Source organism: Leishmania mexicana, chromosome 16 (assembly GCF_000234665.1).
Source record: "Leishmania mexicana MHOM/GT/2001/U1103 complete genome, chromosome 16".
Taxonomy (NCBI): domain Eukaryota; phylum Euglenozoa; class Kinetoplastea; order Trypanosomatida; family Trypanosomatidae; genus Leishmania; species Leishmania mexicana.
In genome coordinates this window covers 38126-61825 of record NC_018320.1, presented here as the reverse complement: position 1 = coordinate 61825, position 23700 = coordinate 38126, and the positions used below count along the sequence as shown (strand labels likewise).

At 61.6% G+C, this 23700-nt stretch overlaps 5 protein-coding genes across 5 annotated transcripts; all 5 read left to right on the top strand.

The window, feature by feature from the left end:
- Positions 1-1646: 1646 nt before the first annotated feature.
- On the top strand, positions 1647-14963 carry LMXM_16_0170 (conserved hypothetical protein; the record flags this gene model as incomplete). Its single annotated transcript, XM_003873652.1, has 1 exon — positions 1647-14963. The coding sequence occupies one exon, from the start codon at positions 1647-1649 to the stop codon at positions 14961-14963; it is 13317 nt and encodes a 4438-aa protein (XP_003873701.1).
- Positions 14964-15434: 471 nt separating this feature from the next.
- Positions 15435-16352, top strand: LMXM_16_0160 (putative 50S ribosomal protein L17; the record flags this gene model as incomplete). Its single annotated transcript, XM_003873651.1, has 1 exon — positions 15435-16352. One exon carries the CDS (start codon positions 15435-15437, stop codon positions 16350-16352), a length of 918 nt encoding a protein of 305 aa, XP_003873700.1.
- Positions 16353-17384: 1032 nt separating this feature from the next.
- Positions 17385-18002, top strand: LMXM_16_0150 (conserved hypothetical protein; the record flags this gene model as incomplete). Its single annotated transcript, XM_003873650.1, has 1 exon — positions 17385-18002. The coding sequence occupies one exon, from the start codon at positions 17385-17387 to the stop codon at positions 18000-18002; it is 618 nt and encodes a 205-aa protein (XP_003873699.1).
- A 1194-nt stretch (positions 18003-19196) lies between these two features.
- LMXM_16_0140 (eukaryotic translation initiation factor 1A,putative) lies at positions 19197-19703 on the top strand (the record flags this gene model as incomplete). Its single annotated transcript, XM_003873649.1, has 1 exon — positions 19197-19703. The coding sequence occupies one exon, from the start codon at positions 19197-19199 to the stop codon at positions 19701-19703; it is 507 nt and encodes a 168-aa protein (XP_003873698.1).
- Positions 19704-22773: 3070 nt separating this feature from the next.
- On the top strand, positions 22774-23400 carry LMXM_16_0131 (hypothetical protein, unknown function; the record flags this gene model as incomplete). The annotated part of the gene is made up of 1 exon (XM_003873648.1): positions 22774-23400. One exon carries the CDS (start codon positions 22774-22776, stop codon positions 23398-23400), a length of 627 nt encoding a protein of 208 aa, XP_003873697.1.
- Positions 23401-23700: the final 300 nt, after the last annotated feature.

The following is a 23700-nucleotide window of genomic DNA, read 5'->3' as shown; positions in this document are numbered from 1 at the left end:
GCACCACCGCAGCCTTGCATTCGTTTGTTCTTTTTTAGCCGTCTTCAGCTTCCACCCAGTCGTCTGCAGCGCTACGTGCGCGGGAGAAGTCCGCGTCGCTGCAGACGACTGGATGGCCGCTCCTCCTCATCGCGCCTGTCAGCGTCCCGGTGTGTATACCCCGCTCCCATCTCGCCGCTGTCTTACTATTCACTTCGCTTCTCTCTTTCTTGCCTACTTTACCGCCTTTTGCTCCTCGGTGCTGCTCCCTTCGCCAGTTTCTGTAGGATACACCTCGCCGAACTTATCCCTCGTCACTGGGCGGCTCTTCGGCCTCTATTACTTGTAGCCCTCCCCCACAACCCACCCCCACGCACTTTGCATACCCGCAAAGGTAGCAAGGGGTATGCGCACACCGACATACGCATCTAAAGACTGACGCGCGATCATCTCCAGCACGTGCTGCCGATAAGCTCTGCGGCATCACGCCTCTCACCTTCAGCACTGAAGTTGTCTTCTCGTGAACGGGACTTGTCGCTCTTCTCCGGCGCAGCTCGCTTTCCACTTGCGTAAGCAGTGCACCGCACCGCCCAGCGGCCATACGTGCCCGACTTGGCAGAGCCCTCCTCTCGCTCTGCCTTCCCCCGTTCTCTGCTTCTCGTTGCACTTCTCCACGTAATCAGGTGACAGCGGCTCACGCGGGCGGAGGCGATTCGGTTGTGTGTACGGATCGTGCGTCTCTCTCTCCCTTTGTGCGTGCGCAGGAGAGCACCAGCGTGCATGCGTAACGAGCTGGCCGGACGCACGAAGGTTCACGCAGCGGAAGCCGACGAAACCGAAAGCGGAGGTGATAGGGACGACAGACGGACCGGCGCCTGCACCACCGGGGACACGGGCGTTTCGATTTTCTAGGCGCGCTGGCACTGTGCAGGATCGGCCGTTGCGGCGAAAGTGCTTGCGTGCGCACATGCGCGGTGCGTCTTTCTTTTCCCCTCTGCGTTGTGTTGTTCTGCTTTGCTTCTTTCATGTGCGCTCTTGTCTTGCTCGCACCGCTCTCTCTATGCTCTGCGCCTATACAGCCGCACCAAACCACGCATATTACCCACTAACCGACGAGCCCGATTGCTGACCCAGTCCCTCGCTCCAATCGTCCGTTCCACGTCACACTCCGCAATTTGCTTCTACTGCCGCTGGCGTTGTTTTCCTTCCCCCCCTGTCGCAGCTGCTTGCATCGTGCGTCTTCTCGCTCGCGCAGCTCTCTGCAGCGTTTTCCGCTTTCGCTGTCTTTCCTCTACACCGCTTCTCGTTGGCTTCACTGTGTGCCGCTCACTTGCGCAGCCGCCCGGGCACTGCGGCTGTGTGTGTGTGTCCCTTGGTCGTCTTATTAGCCGGCGGCGGTGGGGAGGGGACCACGGACGGAATCTGGTGTGGGGGTTCGCGTGCTGCAGCTCGGTTTGTGTGGGACACACTCCCGCCTGGCGCCGTACCTCCTCGACTCTCTTCCTTTTGTGGGCATCTCGTGCACGTCGAGGTGCGCCTCACGCCCCCCCCCTCTCTGCCCCTCTCTCTCCCTGCGTGGCGCAGGGAGCCCCAGCACCCTCTGGGCGGCTTGTCTTTCTCCGTTACTCCTTTTCCGTCCGGCGTGAGCGCCACCGCCGGCCCACACGATGACGAGCCACGACTTTGATACGAGCTTGTTTCTCAAGTTTCTTTTTTCGGTTATTTTTCTGTTCCTCTGCTGCTTCTCGCTGATGCTGTACATCGACAAGCTGGTGGCCCTCTTGGTCGTCTTCATGCTGCACTTCTTCGTGCTGCCGCGTAACATTCGACTGAGCTTCTCCGGACTTCATATTGCACCTCTGCAAGCCCGTGTGCTATTCCGCGGGTTCAGCCTGCAGACGGAGAACATCTCGCTTCGCATCGTTGACGGCTACTTCACCTTTGCCTTCTGGGGCTTCTGGTTTCGCCATCCGCGGTGGGCTCGGCTACGCGAGTACATGATGGGCGAGTCGCTCATCGGCACCCGCTGCCGCGTGCGGCACAACCTGCACTACGTCAAAGGCACCATTGTTGCCGTCGACGTGGAGAATAAAAAGGTATCGGTGCAGTTTGACGAGCACAACACAAATGGAAGCAGCCTGGATGAAGACGAGGACGTGGCAGCGGGCGAGGACAGTGGCGCTGCCGAACCCTCACCGAATTTGGTTGGCAGCGTGCCAGGTAACCGGCGGCGCACCTCCGCCGCAGGTGAGTCTTCGTCGTCTATGCACTCGGCTGAGTCTCAGAACGTGCGTGGCCGTGGCAGCGCCACCTCCACCCCGTTGGGGCCGCGGCGCTCGCGGTGGAAAGAGTTCAGTTTTTCACCGGTGATAGTACCCCTTCTCGGGCAAAACAGTCGTAACGAGGCGCGCATCCATCCTGAGGGTCTGGGCGATGAGGTGGTGAAGGCGGTGGATGTGAAAGACGTGTACATCCGCAGCCGGGCCGGCTTGCTGCAGCTGCACTTGAATGGCGTCCGCCTTTGTCTATATAACGCCACGGGCAAGTACCTTGACCTGGCCAGGGCAGCTACCGCCGGCGAACGTGCCTTCGAGAACCGCACCCGCGAGTCTCGCAAGACGAGCAACGAGAGCAGCACCGAGGCAGAACGGAGGGACAACCTCAGTTCGACGGGTCCGCGGAAGGGGCAGGGCGCGACAAGAAACGGGCTGTCAGGCCTGCTGCAGGCGATCGGCAAGTACGTGCTCTCCTACAAGGAAGCGGAGCTCGAGGCGCAAGGGCGGGACGACGCGCAGGAGTCCTTCGAGCTACGAGCCGCACGGAAGCTTCAGGAGCACAACATCCTCACGACCAGCTTTGCGCAGAAGTTCTTCAACTTCATCGGGTGCGTCGAGATCGAGATTTGCGCCGCGCAGCTCGACATTGGCAGCGCCGCCTCGTCGCACCCGTACTTCCTGCACTTCACCTTCCAGCAGGGCGAGGGACGCGTCTTCTTGACAAAGGACAGCTGCCCCGCCCTCGACCTTTACCGCTCGGTTGTGGAGCTGACGCTGCGTGAGGTGGACATACGGATGGCGCAGATGGATAGAAAGCTGAGCAAGACGCAGGTGATGCGGAATGCGACGCTGCTGGAGCGGGCGCGTCTGCTGGTATCAGGTGTCGCTGTGCCGTACGACCACATGCCCCTTGAGACAACCGCCTCGTCCGAGCTGATTGACGACTACGGCATCTTCATGGATGGCAAGAACAAGGGCACCGTGCACCTCGTCTTCTACAAGGATGCCCCGAACGTGTACGCCGGGGAGGCAGTGAGCCGTGGCGCGCTGCCGACCACCGGGGCCGAGGTGCTGATCGACGCCCCGGTGGTGCGCTACGGCCCCTGGCTGGAGTACTGCCGCACAAAGCTGTGGCAGTACTTTCTACCACCCAACTACCTTCCCTTGCAAGACCTGCAGTTTGAGATAGGCAAGCCGCGGCCGAACGCCGGGTTCGAGCTGCTCGTCATGTTCCTGCGCGCGACGACGGTCGAAATCCCGTTTAAACGGCGCAGCGTCGTGCCATCGCCACCGTTCGGCATTCGTGACTCGAAGCGCAAGGGCATGATAGTGGCGACGGTAGGCGAGGGTGCGCAGTACATCCAACCAGCCTTCTTTCTCCTTCCGAAGGAGGAGAAGCAGGTCTTTCAAGGCCTCTTCATCGCCAAGAACGTCACCATCTGGACGAACTGCGTGCTGGGGCGGGAGACCGTGTTGTGCAACGCCGAGTCGCTGCAGTTCTTCATCGACCGCCAGGATGACCGACTCTGGAACGGGCGCAAGCTGTGGAACATCCTGGCGAAGCTGTCGGGGGCGAAGCTGTACTGGTATACGGTGTACGTCGACTACTTTCTCGACCTAATCAACGACTGGCAGTTCTCGGCGTGCATGTACCACGGCGTGCCTCTGACAACGGAGATGTACAACACTGTAAACCGTGTCGTGCGGGACTGTATTCCCAACGTGAAGCGGTTCGAGGTCTTTCTAGAGTCCCTGGCAACCGTCTACCTCAACGTGAACACGCGCAACGTGGTCTACGCGGACGACCCGAACGACTTCACCCACAACATCATGGCGATTCTAACAATGCAGTCCGGGTGCTTCAACGTCGTGCTCCCGAGCGACCAGTACCAGCTGAGTTTCGAGAACGAGGCGGCGCGGCCGATGGAGGCCTCGGCGCGTGAGGTGAGGGCGTACCTGAGCTTGCCAGCCAGCCACCCTCTCTACGATCAGGTGAGCAGCGAAACTCCATGGGCGTACGCGGAGTCGTTCCGCATGCAAGGACTCTTCACGATGCTGGTGCCCAACCAGTCGATCCCGCTGCCGCGCAACAACCTCGACACGGCCACTGGGCGCACGCGCTACCACAACTTCTTCAACCTCGACCTCGAGCTTATGAACCTGCGTGGCACCCTCATGGGCACCCACATCAGGGCCCTCTTGAGCTGCTTCGAGAACACCTTCCTCGACAACACGTACACAATCGCGCCGGATGAGCTCTTCTGGCTTCTGGCGAAGCTGCAGTCGCACGCTACGACGGGGAAGAACAAACGGAAAGCGTTCAAGGAGTTCCTGGAGCAGAGCCAGCCGGCTGGCAACGACGTAGAGGTGTGCGTGACGGTGCGGCTCGTCGATGTCAGCGCCATGGCCACGACGGGCTCGATGCCTTTCGCACCGCAGGTCAACCTCTCCACCGGGCTGGTCACCTTCACGTATGTGAAGCAGTTTTCCGTGACGGACACCGGCGTCTCGCTCACCCCGCTGACGGTGCGCTTCCCCGACCGCCGTGGCAACTTCCCGCGAAACTCCAAGTCGAACATCGTCGTTGGCGCCATCACGGTGGGGCTTACGAAGCACTTTGGGCGCATGCCACTGAAGCCGAAGGTGCACGAGGCGATGGAGATCCACGTGGGCGGCGTGTCGCTCGAGGTGGCGGCCGAGCAGCTTGTGATGCTGGTGGAGGTAGCGCAGACGGTGGCGCGGCACTTCGCGATAGAGGACGCGATGATGGAGGCCGAGGTTGCCGAGGCGCTGACGACAGCGGAGCTGTCGGCCGAAAAAGTGATCCGGTGCAGCCCGCTGCGCAACACCACGGACGTGTTCAAGAAGGGCATGCGACGCCGACACACTGGGCAGAGCAGTGTGCCAAGCACCTGCCGATCCGCTGCGGTGGGAGAGGAAGTAGCTATGAGTGCCGGGAGCCTTTTCGGTGGCCCAATGGGCGACTACGAGGGCAAGCACGGGGACGACTACGGAAGCGGTGCCGTGGAGATGCGGGAGTGGCGTTCGGCACAGCGCCCCGGAAGACTTCCCGCCTGCCACTCCTTCCCAGCGGGCAGTGAAGGCGGCGGGGACGGTGGTGCACGCGACTGGGCTGACGCCGGCAGCGCTGTCGTGGTGGATTTCAGTGGCCAGGCGCATGACGAGCCGATTTCTTTACTCACAGCGTCGGCACTGAGGGGTGCAGGCTCCGGCGGCGCGACAGCCAACGCCGACATCAGCATCGGTGAAGGAGACTGCAGCCTGCCCATTCTGCATTCCTACGAGTCGGACAGCGGGCATTCGTCGCCTGGGAAGCACTGGCGCGGTTTCAAACGCCGTCGCCGCCTCTTCAGCGGTTTGAGCCCCGCCTCCTCGTCGGGCTCTGACAACCACAGCGACCAGCGGTGGCGCCCGTTTGCGTCGCAGGTGGCGTACGACGTGGCCCTGGAGTTCGCCAAGTTCAGGGAGGAGTGCAACAAGGCAGACGACGACTCGCGCGACTACGGACTGTTCTTCCTCTTGGTGGATGTGGGGACAGTGACAGGGGTGGTGCGCATTGGCGAGGACGGCTACGCGTCTGTGGAGTTGCCGCTTGGCGTGACCGTGGCGCAATCGACGGTGAACGACGGCAACTCCAACAGGCGGATGAGCATAGCGATGAAGGACGTAGGGGTGCAGCTGCTGTTGAACCGCGCTAGCGAGGTGGCACAGACTTACCTTCCTTCGCTGCAAGGTTATGCTTCCGCCGGCACGTATCTCGAAGTGCTGTCGCTGCGCACATCGGTGTGCATGCGGCAGTACGTGGCGTATCCCTTCGATAATAGCCTGGCGAACCATCGACGGCGGCAACAGCAGTTCGTGGAGGAGAACGACTACGAACACCTCATCAGCTTTCCCTTCAACAAGACTTCGACGCAGTGCCCGGCGACACCAGCGCGGGCATCCGGCCCGGAGTCGACCGCGATGGCCCCAAAAACTCCAAGGGGCTGGGAAGAACTGCCTCTGACAAGTCGAGGACAAAACTGTTCTGCGCCCGTGGCAGAGACAGCTACACCGCCGTCTCCACCGTTGCCAAACACCACGGGTCCACCGTCCACCGCGAATGGCCTTAACTCGCTGGTGCAGCAGGTGAGCGTGGCGTCGTCAGCACCACCAACGGCTCGCGATCGGATGCTGCTCAAGGTGCCCGTAGCATTGGCTCGTGGTGATGAGGGTGATGCGGCGGCCATGTCGCCCCTCACGCGCGACCTCGCCAGCGGCACCGATGAGCTGTCACCGGAGTCATCTCCGAACTCGCAGAGCACCATGGTCCACACGCACTTGGCCGGTGAGGCAGATGATGCGTCGCCTCTGCAGAATACGTTCCCGTCCCTCTCCACCACCTTCCATGCGGTCGACAAGGATAACCAGATGAGCAACCGCTTCGCCACGTGCGTGTCGGTGTCCTCGCCGATGTTCTCCTCGAGCGTGAGCAGCCCCGACATCGACTCGTTCTTTGACGCGTCTTCGTCTGGCTCTCTGTCTCAGCAGCGTGCCATCAACAGAGCCTTCGCCGTCGACGGGGACATGGGGAGTGCCGCTGAAGAGAAGCGCTCCGCGCACAGGACGAACAGCGGTGACGGCGGCATCGGCACTGGCAACTCCACTGAGGCGAGCGCACAGCCGGGAAACAACGACCGTGGGGCCCGCGGAAGATGTGACGCCCGCACAAGCCCCAGCGGCGGCGGGGCTGCCAGCAGCCCGGCGGCGTCGTCGCCTATGACCGCCCCACATTTGTTCTACCGCACATTCGACAAGGCGGAGAGCGACGACTACGGCACCTGCGCCGTCGACTACTGGCCACCGCAGCGGCCGAGCAACACTCATAGGGTGCGGGATCGCACTCGATTTCACGCACGGTTGCCCATCGTGGGGTTTTACCTCAACGCCAACCGTGAGAGCCGCGCACCGCCCTTCTTCTCCTACTCGAAGCGGCAGATGCTGGAGCGCAAGGAGGACCTCTTCGCGTGGGCCCGCTGCATTGCGGACAACCGCGAGCGCTCGCAGAACAACTCCACGTCGCGCCATCTGCACATCGCATTCCTCGATCCACTCACCCTACTGGTGACGCCGGAGGCGGCAGTTCTGGCTAGCACTGCTACGCAACTCGTGCTACGAGCCCACTACTCTCTGCGCGGCCGTCGCACGGACATGTCGCGCGACCTGTCCACGTTGGAGTGTCCGGGGGCCGCCCCAAGCAGGACTGCGCAGCCGCTGCTGCTGCGACCACACGCTAAGAAGAGCAAGGCTCGAACGCAGCAGCAGCGCTGGCTGTGGGAGAGCAACATTGTGAGTGTCGCGGTGCCCACGGTCGAGGTGAAGCTGCTCACGCGTCTGCCCGTGCCGGTGGAAAATTTGCCAAGCGAACCGAGTACGACGGACGGTGTTTACACGTCCACGATGGTGGTGTGCAACCTGCGCGTACTTATGGCGCAGAACCGGCCACCCACCGGGGAGGACACGGAGGCCAAGGCATCGCAGCGGATGTCGGTGTCTGTGAAGGTGGACACGGTTGCTGCCATTACGCAGATCGAGTGGGAGCCGATGGGGCGAGAAGGCAACCTCGCCGTGAAGGTGCCTGGTTTCTGGTACAATGCTGACAGGGACACCATTGCGGTCGTTTTCCTCACTCAAGTCGCCGGCAAGGTCAAGAGGGACCTGTGGCGCGGCGCGGACGGCGGCGCGTCGAACATCACGGTCTCTGACGTGGCTGCGTACGTGACGCGCGACTTTGCCGACTACGTGCATGGACTGATGTACCTTGTGCAGGATGTGACAGCCGATGTTCGGCGGCGCACGAGGCTCAACGAGCGCTTTTTCTTCCCCGTGTCGCTGTCGACGAGCGCCCTGAACCTGGACCCATCCACCGTGGCCCGAGCGACCGCGGTGTCGGCTGCGCCCGGCGCCTCCGGCTTGCTCAGCCGTGCCGCGGGTTTCACAATGCGCGAAGCTCCTCACACGCGAAAGGGACGAGTGGTACAGGGCAAAGGCTTCGTGGGCCATCTGGCGGTGACGCTCGTTGACACGGTGCGGTCGGGGCAGCGCGTCATCGTGAACCAAACGAGGATGAGCCGCCTTGACATTCACAGGCCCTTCTGCAGCTTCGTTGTCGTGACGCCGAGCCTCCTGCGGGACCGCAACGTGCACGTCCAGGGCTTTGGCGAGATCGATGAGGTGAGCGCGAGCGTCTTTCCCTCGCTGCTGCACATTTTGCACCCGCGGTCACCGAGGCGCCGCCTAGGCATCCTGGCTACCGCGGCTGACCCATCCAAGTCGATCAACTCCCGTGCGCCATCTTTTCAGCCGAGCGTAGTCACTACCGCCGGCACGATGGCGTTTGCGCAGTCCTCCACCGACATGAACGCTATCATCCACACTTCGGGTCATATCGGCGCCGCGGAGCCGGCGAGCCGCCCACTGGCGTTCATCTACGCCGGCACGTTCACTGTCCACCAACTCGATCTGCGCGCGCAGCAGTCAGACACGAACTACATTCAATTGGCGGGGAAGGACCTGAGGGGGTGTGCCGAGTCACGCGCTGAGGGCGTGGCGTCGCGCGACTGTGTCCAGACGGAAGCGCTGACGGAATCCATATCAGAGACATTGAAGGAACGTCTGCGCTACAAGGCGAAAAAGGCGCGTGAGCGGGCGAAGCGCAGTCGATATCCCGCCCCGCCTGAGACGACGGAGCAGCTTCAGCTGCGCTCCACCGTGTCCTTCTTTGCGCAAGAGGTGCAGGTGCACTACGTGGCTGACTGCCTCATGGAGTCCATCTCGCACGACTTGGAGAGTCCGCTATACGATCCGGCCGATAGCCAGAGTATGAAGACGAGCAAGGTCTTTACCGCCGCCGTCATGGACGTTGCCCTTGTCGCGCAGTTTTCGCAGCAGGTTAATCTCAAGGGCGATCAGGTGAACCTGCACATGATGGTGTGCAGTACCGTGTTCCAGTCACCACACTGCGTGCGCGCAGCGGACACGCTGCACCCGCAGGTGCACGCGCTGATCAGCTCATGGCGGCAGGCGCTGCATGCGGCGAGCCGGACAGTGCGCCTTGGGTCCACTGTGGACAAGCTTGGAAGTGCCATCATCCTGCGCAGGGGGAGTATGGGCAGCAGTGCAGCGGAGCGGGGGCCGGCCAAGCCGCAGCAGAGTAGAGCGGTTACCTTCCAGGTGCAGGCGACGAGGATTACAGGCTTCGTGGGACTGCCTCAAGGCATCGTGCAGAAGTTCCTGCTGCCGCAGATTTCCTGCTTCACGAAGACGTCGTCGAACGGCCGCGCCGATTTGAAGCTGCACCTTCACCCTTTCACCATCACGTCCCACAACACGCCCCTAGAAAACTACAGCGTCGTGCTGCCCCACGTCTACATCCTCTACGCGCACGACACCATCAAGATGCTCTGCAGCGTCACCGTGGGCACCATTGCCATCACCATTACGCCGCTGTTCATCAACCACAGCCTCCTCACGTACGAGAAGCTGATCCACGACGTAGCTGCTGTCATTGCGTCACCGAAGGTGCACACCGACGACGAGGAGAGACTAGGGACGGAAGCTCGCTCCCCTGTGGACGCCACAGATGCAACGCTGCGGCGTGACCCGTCTAGTGCCACATGGAGCTCGCCCCCCACAGATCAAGTGCCGGGCGGAGGCTGGAGCGGCCGCAGCGGTCTCAGCACAGGCCTCGGCTCTGTGTCGCCGACAGACGGCAACCCTTCGTTGGAGGGTGCGACGGCGGGGAGGGACGGCCGTCGGGATCGGCTACATCATGGCGTCCAGTTACCCATTAGCGCCGATGAGGACTTGAGTGGTGCAGATACGGCGGCGGCGGCCGCGCCTCGGCCTCCGATATGCAAGCGCCGGCGGAGCTTTCTTTTCCTGTTGCAAGGGGTGCGTCTCTCTTACCTGACTTCCATGACCACTCTGCGCTTCACAATCCGCAGCTTGAACGCGACGGCCGACACGACGGAGGGCGACACGCGGCACGTGCTACACTGGGTGGTGAACGTCGCGAATGCGCAGGCGGCGCTCGTCGACCGCGACGATCATGACCAGATGCTCGCGACGTACAATAGCTTGTCACAGCATAGCCGGGTGGCGAGCCGAGAAACGCACGGCTCCAGCGCCGCGCACGCCACCACACGCGCGTCTTCGAGCGGACGCGCCACCGACGTAGCCAATACCATGAAGGCCGCACACCCACTCAGCGGCTTCTTGTGGGGTTCCATCGCTTTTTCCTTCACTGTGTCCAGCGGCAAGGTGGACGACAACCGCGCCAGGGCCGCGCTGCAGGAGAGCACCTCCCTTAGTTCATACAGCGAAGAGCTGCAGAAGGCGCTGCTGGACTCCCTCACCACCTCCACTTCCAAGTGGGAGCTTGCGGTGTTCGAGCCGCTGGTGCTGGTGCGCTTCGGACTTGATTCACTCATCAAGCAGTGCGTTCGCGAAACGGAGGAGGACATACGTGCCATGAAGGAAGCGACCTACGAGGCAGACCTCAGCGCCAGCACGAGTCTGCGTCAACACAAGCGCTTCCAGCGGCTGCAGGAGGAGAAGAGGCGCATCGACCGCTTCATACAGCGAGCGGAAAAGGAGCGACACCGCAAGCTGCGAACCATGACAGAGCGCGTGGTGCACGATGTGACACAGCGACGCGGCATATTTCCGACGGCTGTGAGCGAGGGTGATGTCTTGCTCGATTTGTTCCGGACTCGACGCTCGCACAAGGTGGTCGCGTCGGTGAGCAACTTTATGGTGGTGCTCCCCTTCGGCGATGCTGCGTACCGCAGCGTCCTCGAGGAGATGCCAGGGACGTTTGCATGTGGAAAGACCAACCGGCATATACACACGGCATCGTGCCTGAGCCGGCGCCGGTTCATCCCGTCCTTGGCGCTGAAGATGAAGATGAATGACGTCTCGTTTATCTGCAACTTCGAGGTGGTGAAGCACATCGTCCCGGTCCTGGTCGGCGCCCAGCACCGTCGTTTGCGTAACGACTCCCTGTTCGTCCACGCCGGCACAACGGATCAGGACTACACAACCTCGCTCCTTTTCCACGGCCGCTTGCTTGCCTTGAACAGCCATCTCTACTTCTCGGACGGCTCGCCACTGAACAAGTCCGTCAAGCTGCGGGACCTGCTGCGCGACACGCCGATTCTCGGTGGACAAGGCGTGCTTACAAGCTACGCCGCCAAGGAACACCAGCGCTCGCTGAACAGCATCTCCGTCGTCTCCGTCGAGGCGCCGCTGTGCATTGAAAAAAAGAGCAACACGTTGCACATCGGCGTTGTTGTGGACGTGTCGGAGCCCAAAGCGCGCATGTCGTCGCGTATACTTAGCATTGTGCGTGAGCTGTCGCAGGAGCAGACGGCGTTGCCGTTGCAGGTGCACATGCACGCACGCCGTGGTGGCCAGACGCCGTCGCCGCCGCCGCGCCTTTTTCAGAAAGCCAGCGGAGGTGCCGACTCTGTCGCTCGAGGAATCAGGAGCGACTCTCCCACCGCCAGCATTGGGGCGGAGGTAGCGGCTGCGCAGCCGGATCTGAAGGAGCCGCTGTCCCTGCATCTTGACGTCACCGGTCGGCTGGAGGCGAGCGAGTTGGCTGTCTTCTGTTACTCAAATCCAGAGAAGTGGCGTGCGCAGAGCGGTACCACAGCTGCCGGTGCGGCGGGCGGCGGCGGTGCTCGCGCCTACTCAAGCCCGCACTCACTGCGGACCACCTCGTCGCCGGCGGCACGTCGGTGCGTCAGCTTCGAGACCCCGTCTTCGCAGAACAACCGCATGCGGGCGGTGCGGGATGCGCGGGCGGTCGCCAGTGCGACTGCCAAGGGTGCCAATGTGACCAGAAGCAACCAGAACCCTCCCCGGAGCGAGAGCGGCGACGGCATCGACTTTTACTCGGACGAGCGGTTCCTCATCATGTCCGTTCCGCTGCCCGGCGTAACCTTGCGAGCTATTATGCGGCGGGGCAGATGCGAAACGCCTGACGACGTGGATGTGGTGCGAGTCGAGGTGCGGGCCGGGACCATCGAGCTGAGCCCGTCCATCACAGCGCTGGCGCAGGAGGTGGAGATGTGTGCTCGCACCGATGAACAGAACCGAGTGGAGCACAACCAGAAGATCCTCGCGTTTGTGCAGAGCATGGAGGCTGACGTACCGCAGCTGCGCGTGCCACTGCACTGCCCTCTGGTGGAGGTGCTCGTTCCAATGCCGCGAGCGTACGAGTCGGTGCTCTCGCAGGTGCGTTTGGGCAACACTGCGTGGGCTCGGCGCACCGAGCCGTCGGCGCACACGTGGCCGCCGCTCGGCGAGAGCGGCGGCAGCACCGGAGCAAAGAACTTCCTCGGCAGCGCTGTGGTTGCTGTGGGGCACACCAAGTCACGCGGTATCGTTGCTGTGCACTTGAGCATCAGCGACCTTCGCCTGATCTTCAACTCGGAGCCGGTGGCCTCCACGCACTTCATGCTGTATCTTGACCAGGGCGGCACGGTCAACTTCGTCTTCAAGTACTTCCAGCGTCCTGACCCGAACGAGCGCTTCGTCAACAAGTTTCCTGACACCTCACTTGTCGTGACGATGCGCAGTGTGCGGGCGGAGTGCCAGACAAAGCTCGAAGTGAAGTCGCTGGAAGTGACGTTGCCAGAGGCGGTGCTGGCCATCAGCCGCCGCAGCGGCCACATCGGCGTGGTGGACTCTGTTAGTGTATACCTTCCCTTCAACGTCGAGGGCAGCGAGCCGAATCTGACGGCTCGGCTGCAGCACATGTCGCAGCTCTTCTTGGTCGTCAAGCTGTGGTCCATCACGGCGTCAGAGACGCTGGAAACGGCGCGTCGTCTCTTCGAGCGACGCGCAATCGTCAACCAGATCTCTAAGCAGGCTGGAGATGCAGGATGGGCTCGTCAGGTGGCGAAGACCACGACGGCCTTCCAGAACAGGGTCAGGATGGCCACAGACCACCGCACCCTGATCTACCTCGGACTCTCCCGCGCGGTATGTTTCTTTGATCTCGGCTCTGGCAGCACGCACAGCTTCACGATCGGTTCGGCCAACGTGGTGGCTGAGTATGCCAAGCGCGCGAACGGGTGCACTGTGAGCCTGCTCCTCGGGCGCATCTCGAACACATCCATCCGTTCCGAGGGTGTCTTGTCGGGTGGCATGATGATCGGCGACGTCATGGCCAAGGCCTTTGTGGCCCAGAACTCGGACGACACGGAGGGGTTCGTGCGGTCGCCTGAGCAGCGCACCTTTCGGGAGGCACTGCTCATGGAGCAGGTGCACGTGAATTTCAAGGAGCGGCAGCTGAAGGACATCTTTGAATGCAAGGTGGGCTCCTTCCACGGCAACTCGATGGACGGCATTGGCGAGGAGGAGTACACCACCACCGACATGGACATCATGTTGCAGTGCGGCACCCTTGGGGTGACGCCGAGCACTGTGCCCGCCTTTCTCAGCTTCGTGCGAAATATCAGCGCGGTCGTCGCGGAGCAGCGGAGCATCGCGGCGACCCGGATGAAGGAGACGCCGCTGCCATTCCCGGCGTTTCAAGGCGTTGTTGGCGGTGTCAGCCCTGTTGTGACGGGGCAGCAGAGACCTATGCCGACCAGGTGCGAGCATAGCGCTGAAAGCCGAAGCAGGTCCGGAAGTGAGGTGAGCGTGGCCACGCAACGGGTGCGCGCGCGCATTCCTTTTATGGGTAACGCTCTACTGCGGGTGCCTTGCGGGCAGCTGCGTGTCGGACTGGAGAAGACAACGGTGCTGCTTGGCGCAATCGCCTCGGGGGAGGCGGCCGTCGGGTGCGTAGTGCTGAGCTTCCCCAAGGCTCGCTTGTCGTTTGCCGAGTGCCCATGCGACGACTACACCGCGGCGAAGAAGGTGCTCGTGATGGAGTCGCACAACGTGGAGGTATACCGGCCCGGCACGCCGCGCGTCGTCGTTATGGGCTTTCAAGGCGTCAACTACTTTGAGTTCTACACGCGGCAGGTGCTCGGCTCGGCAGAGGTCGGCTTCGCGCTTACTCTGCGGCAGACGCACCCGTGGACGGGCAACCCGCGGTTTCGCGATTTTGAGGAGATGATCAGCCTCATCAAGTCCTTCACGGACAAGAAGAACGCGACCGTCTTTCAGCACTTTGGGCGGCCGGACACTGCCATACTGAGCTCCAGTGTATCAAGCCACACACTGCGGCGCGACTCCGGCAGCAACCCGGCCACCGCCGCTGCAGGCGCAGGCGTCGACCGCTCCAGGGACGCAAGCCTGACGGCTGTCGGTTCCGCCTCTACGATCGGGCCCACCGCGCCAGCGGCGACCGGCGACCTCCGAACCCTCAAGGCCCTTCGCAGCTCTACATTCTCCCCACAACTTCGCTTTGGAGGAGACGTGTCTGTAAACACAGAGGTGATCCTCAACTGGCTGGGCGTAACGGAGAAGATGCTGCCGCATGTTGTGCACACGGCACTGTGCGACAAGCTAGAGAAACTGCTTTACTCCCTCTCTGACCTGGCGAGCGAGCGCGTGACGCACAGGGAAGAAGACAGGAGCGCAGTGGTGGCACCTGCCGCTTCTGGTGGTACGGTTTCACGAGGTTGTACGGAATCGCCACCGCCGATCTTGCCTAGCGCCTCCGCACCGAGACGGCTCGACTTATAGAAGGCGGCCTTGTTCTTGTTGCACGCATCTGCCTGTCCGTATCTTCCCGTGCGCGCATGTCTTGTGCAGCCCCTCCCCTCCCCTCCCACTGGCCATGCGTTGTCTGTGTGTCTTTCGATTACGTCCCGCTGTTGCACACGGCCGGCAGACGAGCCCCAACCGTTTCGGGTTTTCGTTTTCTCTCTTCCTTATTGGGGAGCGCACTCTCCCCTCACACGACGCGCCGGGAGCGAAGCTATCGCACCCCTCCTCGCCCCGTCATGGAGCGTCGGGGGCGCAAGTCACGCAAAAAGGATGTGCGCCATCGAGCAGCACCCATGGTGGTATGGTGCTGCGCTGTGTCGTCCTTCTCACTCTCCTGACACGTCGGCGTCGGCGTCTCTCTGACTCTCGCCTTCATCACATCCCTCCCGATCCTCGTCTCTTCTCCCGAACTCACCCACACGCACCAACGCACCGTTTTAGCTCACGATGCTCCGCTGGTCTCGGCTACTGCGCGGACGACCCCCGCCGGTGATGGGACATGCCAAGCGGATGCGCTTCGCCGGCGTCGACGACAATCCCTCCGTCACAGACAAGCCGTGGGACACCAGCGAGCCGCTGATGGCAGACTACGGCTGGGAACGCGGTAAGCTGCCGAAATTTCGCGCTCGTAGTCCGTTCCACCGCCAGCAGATTGCGCGCCGCATGGTGACGGAGCTGATCCGCAAAGACTACGTCATCGTAGGCGGCGCGCGCGCCCCGGCATTGCGCATCCTAGCCGACCACGTCGTCGAGCTCGCCAAGGCTGGTGACACGGACTCGCGTCAGCAGCTAGCCTACTTTCTGCATGACCCCCTCATGGTTGACAAGGCCTTTGACGAGTATCCACGTCGGTTCCGCGACATGAACGCCAAATACGCGATGATGACGCGCCTGAAGGGGCGCCGACGCAGCGACAACGTTGCCATGTACTTTGTGGAGTACAAGAATCGCGACATGAGTGATAATCACAAGGGCGAGGACTACACCACTGGGCCGGAGCGCTTCTTCCTGCCGCCGCGCATCATCGAGACCGAAAAAGGCATTCAGCGCCCGCCGCACATGCAGATGGCATTTGACCGGTGGGCGAGCAAGTTTAAGACGGAGGAGTTTCACCACTGGTGGCGGCTGCGGCACGCCAAGCTGCGCTACTGGGGTGTCCGCAACGTCCCGCATCCAAGCGATGTGGACCCACTCTGGACAGAGAAGGAGGAGGAGGAGTGGCACAACGAGATGCTGGCCAACACCAGCGACTTCGAGGATTTCGACCTCGACGACGACTCCTACGAGACCGCCGGCGAGGGAGGCGGACAGGGCGGCATCTCGTCTCCGTCAGGGATCGGACCTGAGCCGCAAAGGAAGTACTGAGCACGTGCCACGACGGCCGCTTCCTCCTGTCGTGCTCTGTTCTCGCGTCACAGAATGAGCGTCTGTGTGCGTGCAGTCGCCTCACTGACGGTGTTGCATATCCGGTTGCTGTTTCATTGCGTCCCTTGGTGCAGGTGCGTGTCTGCGTGCGTGTGAGGTGTGGCGGATCGTTGTACATGGCGGGGTGGCTTACCGAATGCGGCACCGCGGCGCTGCCCCCCTCACGCCTTGACAGGTGTGTGGGCACTGTCTCCCACTCGCTCGGCTAATAACCCAGTGCAGAGAGAGAAAGCGCCAAGCGATAGGAATGTGCCATGCAGAGTGGAGCGCCATCACATCTGCGCGGCTAACGCGGGGGGTGGGGGTGGGCGAGGCTGTAAAGATGCGTGTAGGCGCGTACACCTCCCCACCCTTGCCGGCGACAACGGTACGCTTCTCGCGGAGCCTGTCACCCTAGTCGAGTGCAAGCCTATGAGTATCCGCACATGACAAATGGAGGGGAGCCGCTTCTCATACTCTATGCGGTGCAAGAGTGGCACCCCTTTCCCCATTTCTCTCTGTCGCTGACGCACACGTCGGCGTCCTTCTTCCATCAGCGGAACGCATGCAGCGCGTGCGTGCGCATCAGCGTGGCACGCATTCGTGGATGTGCCGTCGAAGTCTCCTCTTCTCTTCTCTCCCCTTCTGTGTCACTCTCCACGAACTTCATCGCCACACCCACACATACGCATTCGGTGCGTGTCTCTTGACCACTCTCAGCCTTCCACCGACCGTTATTGCGGTGCCAGCGCACCGGTGGCAAGAGGCAGCAGCAGCGCGTCACAGGGAGGGAAAGCGGTCTGCAGGGTGACCAAACACCGGTGCGTGGTCTTCTGCATCTCGAGTCCCGCCCGAGTGCACTCAGCTCCCCACATCTCCGCCCCTTACAAGCAGGTCTATGCACACGCTCAAGCACAGCACGCAGCCATCCGCTCGCAACTCTCGGGGCCCTTTGGCTTGTACCTTCTCCTTCGAGCCCAGCCGCATGGGGCGATGCCGCTAAAGAAGAAGGAGGAGGTGTGCGGGAAGCCAAACCAGTACAACCTGGAGACCCTCCAGTATGACTGGGGCGAGCTCCCCGACACCCACATCCAGGTGCCTCCGCAGCAGCCCCGAGTACGAGACTACGCTGCCCTTGCTGGCTCTGGCGCAGCCGGCAAGAGAGTAAATCCCATCACACACCAGCCGCTGCCGTCCCCTGGCGCCGGGTTTGGCGGCGTCGGCGCGGTTTCGCCAACGCCGTTGCCATCGCCGTCGAGACCAGCTCAAGAAGCGATGCGGCGCGTGCCGTTGCCGCCGGTTCATCATGGCAACCGAGATCACGTGGCGGATCTGTTTGGTGGTGGTGACGGTGGCGCTAGGCAAACACCTGCGCGTGAACCGCAGCGAAGAGCGCTGCCGCCGCCACTCGTAGCGAAGGAGTTGCCGCAAGCTCTGCCGTATCCTTCTTCCGACGTGAACGGTCGAGGCGGTGCAGTGCACGGCAACGCCGCTGCATCGCCACCGGAGCCGTGGGGCGCTGACGCTTTTAACGTCGCGTGGTCGCACGAGGACATCAAGTGGGTTGTGCACACAAACAGCTTAGAGGCTCACCGCTCCTACCTGCGATAGCGCCACGCTGCTCAGCTGCACCCGCATCCTATGCAGCCGCCCCTGTGCATGGGAACACCTGCTGCTGCAGAGCGGAAGTGCCTCTGACGACCCCACGCGCCGCGGAATACCAACTAGAAGCAGGAGCATCGACTGAACGCGCTTCCTGCGCTGTCATCTCTCCTCCTGCGTTCTCTCCTTGGGCAGCCGACAAGCAGCGACCGCAAATCAAGACAGGAGGAGGCGGTGGCTGCGCTGGTGCGCAGCCACCTTGTAGACTGAGCCTGCAGCCTCGAAAAGAAAGCGAGAGCAGCGAGAGGCCTACGAACGACTTGGCACGCTCATGTGCGCTTGTACACAAGCGAAAGAGACACGCGGGTGCCGCACCGCTTGTGCCTGGTCCTCTCCTTCCCCGTGCGCAGCTTTGAACGAGAATTTACTTACCTGATGCTCCGCTGGCCCTATCCTTGCCAATGCCGAACCACTTCTCTTGGTTGCAGGGTGGAGTGTCGACGACGTAGGGAGGGAGGGAGGGGAGGTCGGTGCGATGTATCGCTGCTGCTGTCCGCGGTCAGGCCCTGGATGGCGTTGTGCGTCGGGTCGACCTGCGACCGCGTGAGCACGTTTGTACCGTTGATATGTGGTGTCCAAGATGCCCATGCGCCTCGAGCGTATCCCCCCCGGCGCTCACACTGCCTACTGCTGGTGTGTATGTGTGTGTGGGTGGGTGGGGCCGAGTGGCGCTGGCGCCGTGCCGCCATGGTAGCTGGATGGACGCGATGGAAATGGATACAGGATGATCTCCTGCTCTCTTCGCACTGCGTCGCTGCTATAATCAACGCGCCAGACATCGCTTCACTTTCTCTGCCGCTGCATTTTTTGCGTCTCCCTCCTTCTGTTACACACACATACGTGGTGCGTGCCACGGTGACATTATCGCCCCCTCACATTCATCATCATTATCATCGTCATCTCTCTTGCCCAACGCATTGCTCTGTGTCTGTGCGCCCCGCAGTTGATCTTTATCACCGCTAACAAACGCCGCCACGCGCCACCGCTCTTGTCTGTCTCCATTGTCTGTTGCTCACTCTTGCACGTACATCTCCCAGTCCCCTCCCTTCTCCCCAATAAGAGGCGGCCGTCCCGTGGCTGAGCTTCTTCCCTTTGTCCTGTCGGTATCTGATCTCCCCCCCCCGCCAACATTCTCTCGCCAAAATGCCAAAGAACATGGGTAAGGGCGGTAAGTCCTTCAAGGCTGGTAACTCAAAGGGCAACATGCAGAACCAGAAGCGTGACCTCACCTACGCCAACCCCGACGAGGGCGAGGAGTACGCGCAGGTAAAGAAGGCGCTCGGCAACCTCCGTCTCGAGCTCCAGCTCGCTGGTGGTTCCACCGTCATCGGGGCCATCCGCGGCGCCATGGTGCGCAAGGTGTGGATCGGTCAGGGCGACGTAGTGCTCGTTGCAAAGCGCGAATTCAATGAGAACGACGTAGTCGACATTATTCACCGCTTCACCCCGGCCGAGGTCCGTCTGCTGGTGAAGGAGAACGCCATCCCGCGTGACTTCCGGTCTGCCGAGGAGCGCGATAACAACGGCAACACTGATTATATCTTTGTGAACGACGAGGATGACGCGCAGGACGACGACGATGACCAGAACGCGATTGACCGTAATGAGGTCATCATGGACGACCCCCTCGCTGCCCTCGACAACCTATAAAATCGCTGTGACCTCACGAGGAGACCGAAGAGGCGAGTCAAACAATGCCAAAAACCAAGAAGAAAAGCCCCTCCCTCCCTCCCTCCCTCCCTCCCCCCTAACCCTCCACACACACACACACAAGCATGAACCCACGCGAGCAAGCCTGTGTGTGTCTCTGTGTGTGTGGAGGGTTAGGGGGGAGGGAGGGAGGGAGGGGCTTTTCTTCTTACCACGGAGCCCTTCTATCACATCTCCCTCTCGTCATGTTCGTGCATGTCTGTGTGGTACGTTTACGCGCCGGCGTTCATTCTTTGCCTCCCCCTCCGTTGCGACTCTTTTCACGGTGTCCCGCCTCTTTGTTTCTGAAATCTAACTTGTTCCTTTGTGTTTCTTGGTGTATGCGTCTGTGCTGGGGAGGGGGGGGGACGGCGCTCCTCACTCTCTCCTCCTCTCCTACGCACGCGCAAGCCCTGCGTGTGCGCGGGTGTGTGTCGTGTCTCCTGTCGTATCCCCTCTTTTGCCAGACTCTGTATGTCGCCCCTTCCTCTTCGTAATGCACCTGTAAAGGTGTACGGCGACGGGCTTTCCATCTCATGAAGTATGACTTCAGCAGACATCAACAGAACGGCACATGGCATGCCCGGCAGGCGAAGATATGTGTAGTGTGCCGAGTTGGGCTGTGTGTGACTGGTTATGACTCTTCGTGCGACTGTTGGGGCGTCGCACCGGCGCCTTGTGATGCAGGTGCTTACAGAGCGTGTGTGTAGCGCAGCGCCCTCTCCGCTCTTCAAGAGCGGTGCTCCATGGTGGAAGAGGGGCTCGGAGAAGAGGCAAAAGGTCACGGAATACACGCAGGGCACACCGTGCCCTTTGGCTCTCCTCTCTTCTCACTGTCGCCACATCTCGCGGTGTTGGTGCCCCCCTCCCCCTGTGAGTGCATGCCGACATGATGCGGCTCCCATCTTTTCTTTCACTATCTCACTCGCTCTCTCCACTTCGGCCCACTGCGCACCTAACCCTGTCGTCTGTCGTCGTGTGGCTCCTCGCGTGAAGAGCCCAACCTCTGCCGGCCCCTCCGCGGCTCTCTGATTAGCTATGCAATTGTGATGGCCATTTGTTCGTCTCTGCCCTCGCGAGGGCCTACAGACACAGCAGCTGTCGTACGGCTTCCATGCACCGCATTCTTCTAGGCTGCATCGCATGAGTGCCGCCGCATTCACAGCAAAGGCGGTGGGGAGATCGTTGGTTTACGTGTCTTCCCTCTGAACGTCCCACTTTGCGGCGGTGCGTCTTGCTTGCTTCTCCATACAGCAGGGGTGACTCACTAAAGCAGCAGATTGTTGGCGACCTCCTCTTGGCCCACGCCCCTCTTGTGCAAGGTGCACCATTGCCCTTAGGTGATTGGGTGTGGCGGTGGTGGTGATGGGACGGCTACACACGGGCACCCCGGCACTGTTCCTGGTTGACCTGTACTACCGGACGGGGCACCACCCATCTGAGCTGGAGGGTCGTCCGTCGACGCTGCGAGCGGTATATATACAAGGCGGCGTGGTCTCCCGGCGCGCAGCCGGAGTGGAGACGTATCGCCGGTGTACACGGATTCGGAGTCAGGGGAGTGCAGCATCGATGGAGTCCCGTACGATGAGCTGACCACCAACGTCTTGCTTCGCGTTTATGGGCAACGTTGTCCAGTGCGCATCTGACACCCTGCTGAGACAGAAGACCGTCGCAACCGCCGTTCAGAGGAGGCTCTGCCGAAGCACGCGCTACCTCGATCCACACGGCTATGGCGAGATCACATGGCCGGCTGGCAGTCGCGACTCGTACGCCAAGCTCCAGACAACGATGCCACACCACATTCACAGCCACGGTCGCCAATCAACCGGATGGGAGGGAGGGTGCACGGCAACCTTTACTGGTATCGCTTCAGCGATTCGCATCACCGTACCTGGACAAAGGCGAGCTCTCTGTACGCTCTCTCTACGAAGTTCGTGGGCGCGCATCGAAAACCAGCGCTCAGCTTCGGTTTTGCAGGCAGCAGTGCTGGTGTACCCCCTCACACACGGTACGGTCTTCACTGAGATGCTGCACGACTGTAAGCGCTGGTGACCCAGCGAGCTGCGCCGTGACCCAGACGACAGGACGCTGAGCGCGGTTTCGTCGCGCCCTGTCGACCTTCACACCTGCAGGGGCGGCAAAGGTGCACGTGCGTTTCCAGGTGCGACAGCTTTCTTTACATCCCCTCTCGCTGGCATCACCACACCCTCAACATCGGCGAGGCTGCCTGCATGCTGGCGTTCATCTGAACTCATGGAGCGACTGGTGGCGGAGGGGGGAGGGCGAGGAAGTGGGTGAGGCTGGCGGGCGGCAAGCCTTGTGTCTCTGTGGAACACATGTCTGCGGGTGCTGCTCGCAGTCTTTCTCTTATGTCCTCGCGCACACCTTCTTCAGCTGATTCTATCCGGTAGGAACACTCGATGCGACAACTTCAGGTAAAGACTAAACATTTCGCGGGGGTGGGGGCTGAGAAGGGTGTTGTACGAATGTTGGTGGGAGGAGTGGGGTGGGAGGTGACTCGAGCGCAGCGGTGCGTCTCGAGGAGACCTGTATGTAACGCGGTGACGGTGTCAGGGCAACACCGTAGACTATCCAAACCCCATCTCGGAAGCCACCTCATGCCCCGCATTGCGCCTCCGAGATACCATCTCTTGGCGTCTCCATGCCACTATCCACCTCAGCACGTCTTGCTGTCCGTCCCCTTTTTTGTTTTCTCTCTCTGGACTTCAGCCTCACGAGCGGTGCGCGTGTGATCGGCGGCCTCGCGTGCGTACAACGGGTGAGTGACAGCCAGCGACAACACAGGCGTGCTGACACGCGAGGAGGCGAAAAAGAAAGCACGCACATTCACAGGCGGGTGGGGAGGTGATGTTTGGAACGCACCGGCACACGTGGGCTGCCGTGGAGAGATAAGCGCTATCCCTCACTGCGAAGCGCAGACGCTCCAATCCGGCGGCGCTGCTTCAACAAACGCTCGCCTTCTCTCGTACTGAAACACCTCCTTTGCCTAGGAGTATTTCACAGGGCTGAGATGGGCAGCACAAAACCGGACCTATGCGGTGCACTGCAGCAGCTCCCACGGTCGGTCGGAGAGCGGGCAGGAGAGCGGCTCTTTGTCTACGCGCATCTTCAACGACAGAACCACAAGGCTGCTGTGAAGGCTCAGTGCTCAGATGAGACCGCAGACCTCTACCGTTCAGCGATGAGGCCACTCGCTAAGTGCATCTCGACGCGACGCGCACCCTTGGACGCAGTGGCAGCAGCGCCGCACGTGCCGTCGGCGCAGCTAGATGAGCCCACAGCGATCCGATCGTCAACCTCGGCACTGCCGCGTTGCTGGCAGGGATTTCTCTCCCGTACCGCCGAGCGTGAGCGACGCCGACTCGCGCGACTGCGAAAGCTGAAGCTGCGGGTAGTCGAGAGTTCAGTGGAGGAGTGTACTTTCCATCCACGCCTCTCGCCTCAAACGAGTCGATGCCCGGCATGTGACTGTGTTAGCTTCGGCGCAGCACTGCACGCGACTCAATCCACTACCATTATCGATGGCGAGGCGCGAAGCTCCCATGCCCACACGGAGGAATGGGCGGCCGCACTTGCCATGTTCGAGGCTGAGATGAAAGAGCTGCAGGACACACTGGTGCGTCTTCGCCAAACGTGAACGCCTCCGGCGTATACCCGTCGCGTCCTGGTCTTGCTGACGAGCGTCTGTTCTCGGGGATGCCCACCACATCGACTGCGCTTGGCGAGGGGAGGGAGTTTCACGCGTTGTTGGCACGCGTGCGCGTGCTTGTCTCTCTCACTGTTCGCACGTGAGCCCCACAAGTACCTACACACAGACGCACAGGCGAACGCGCGCCTGTCCGTGCGTAGCGCCAACGCTCACGTGTGTGGTCAGCGGTACACATCGTGTTTTTTTGCCATGTACACCATGGCACACAATGGACAAAGAAGAAGCGCA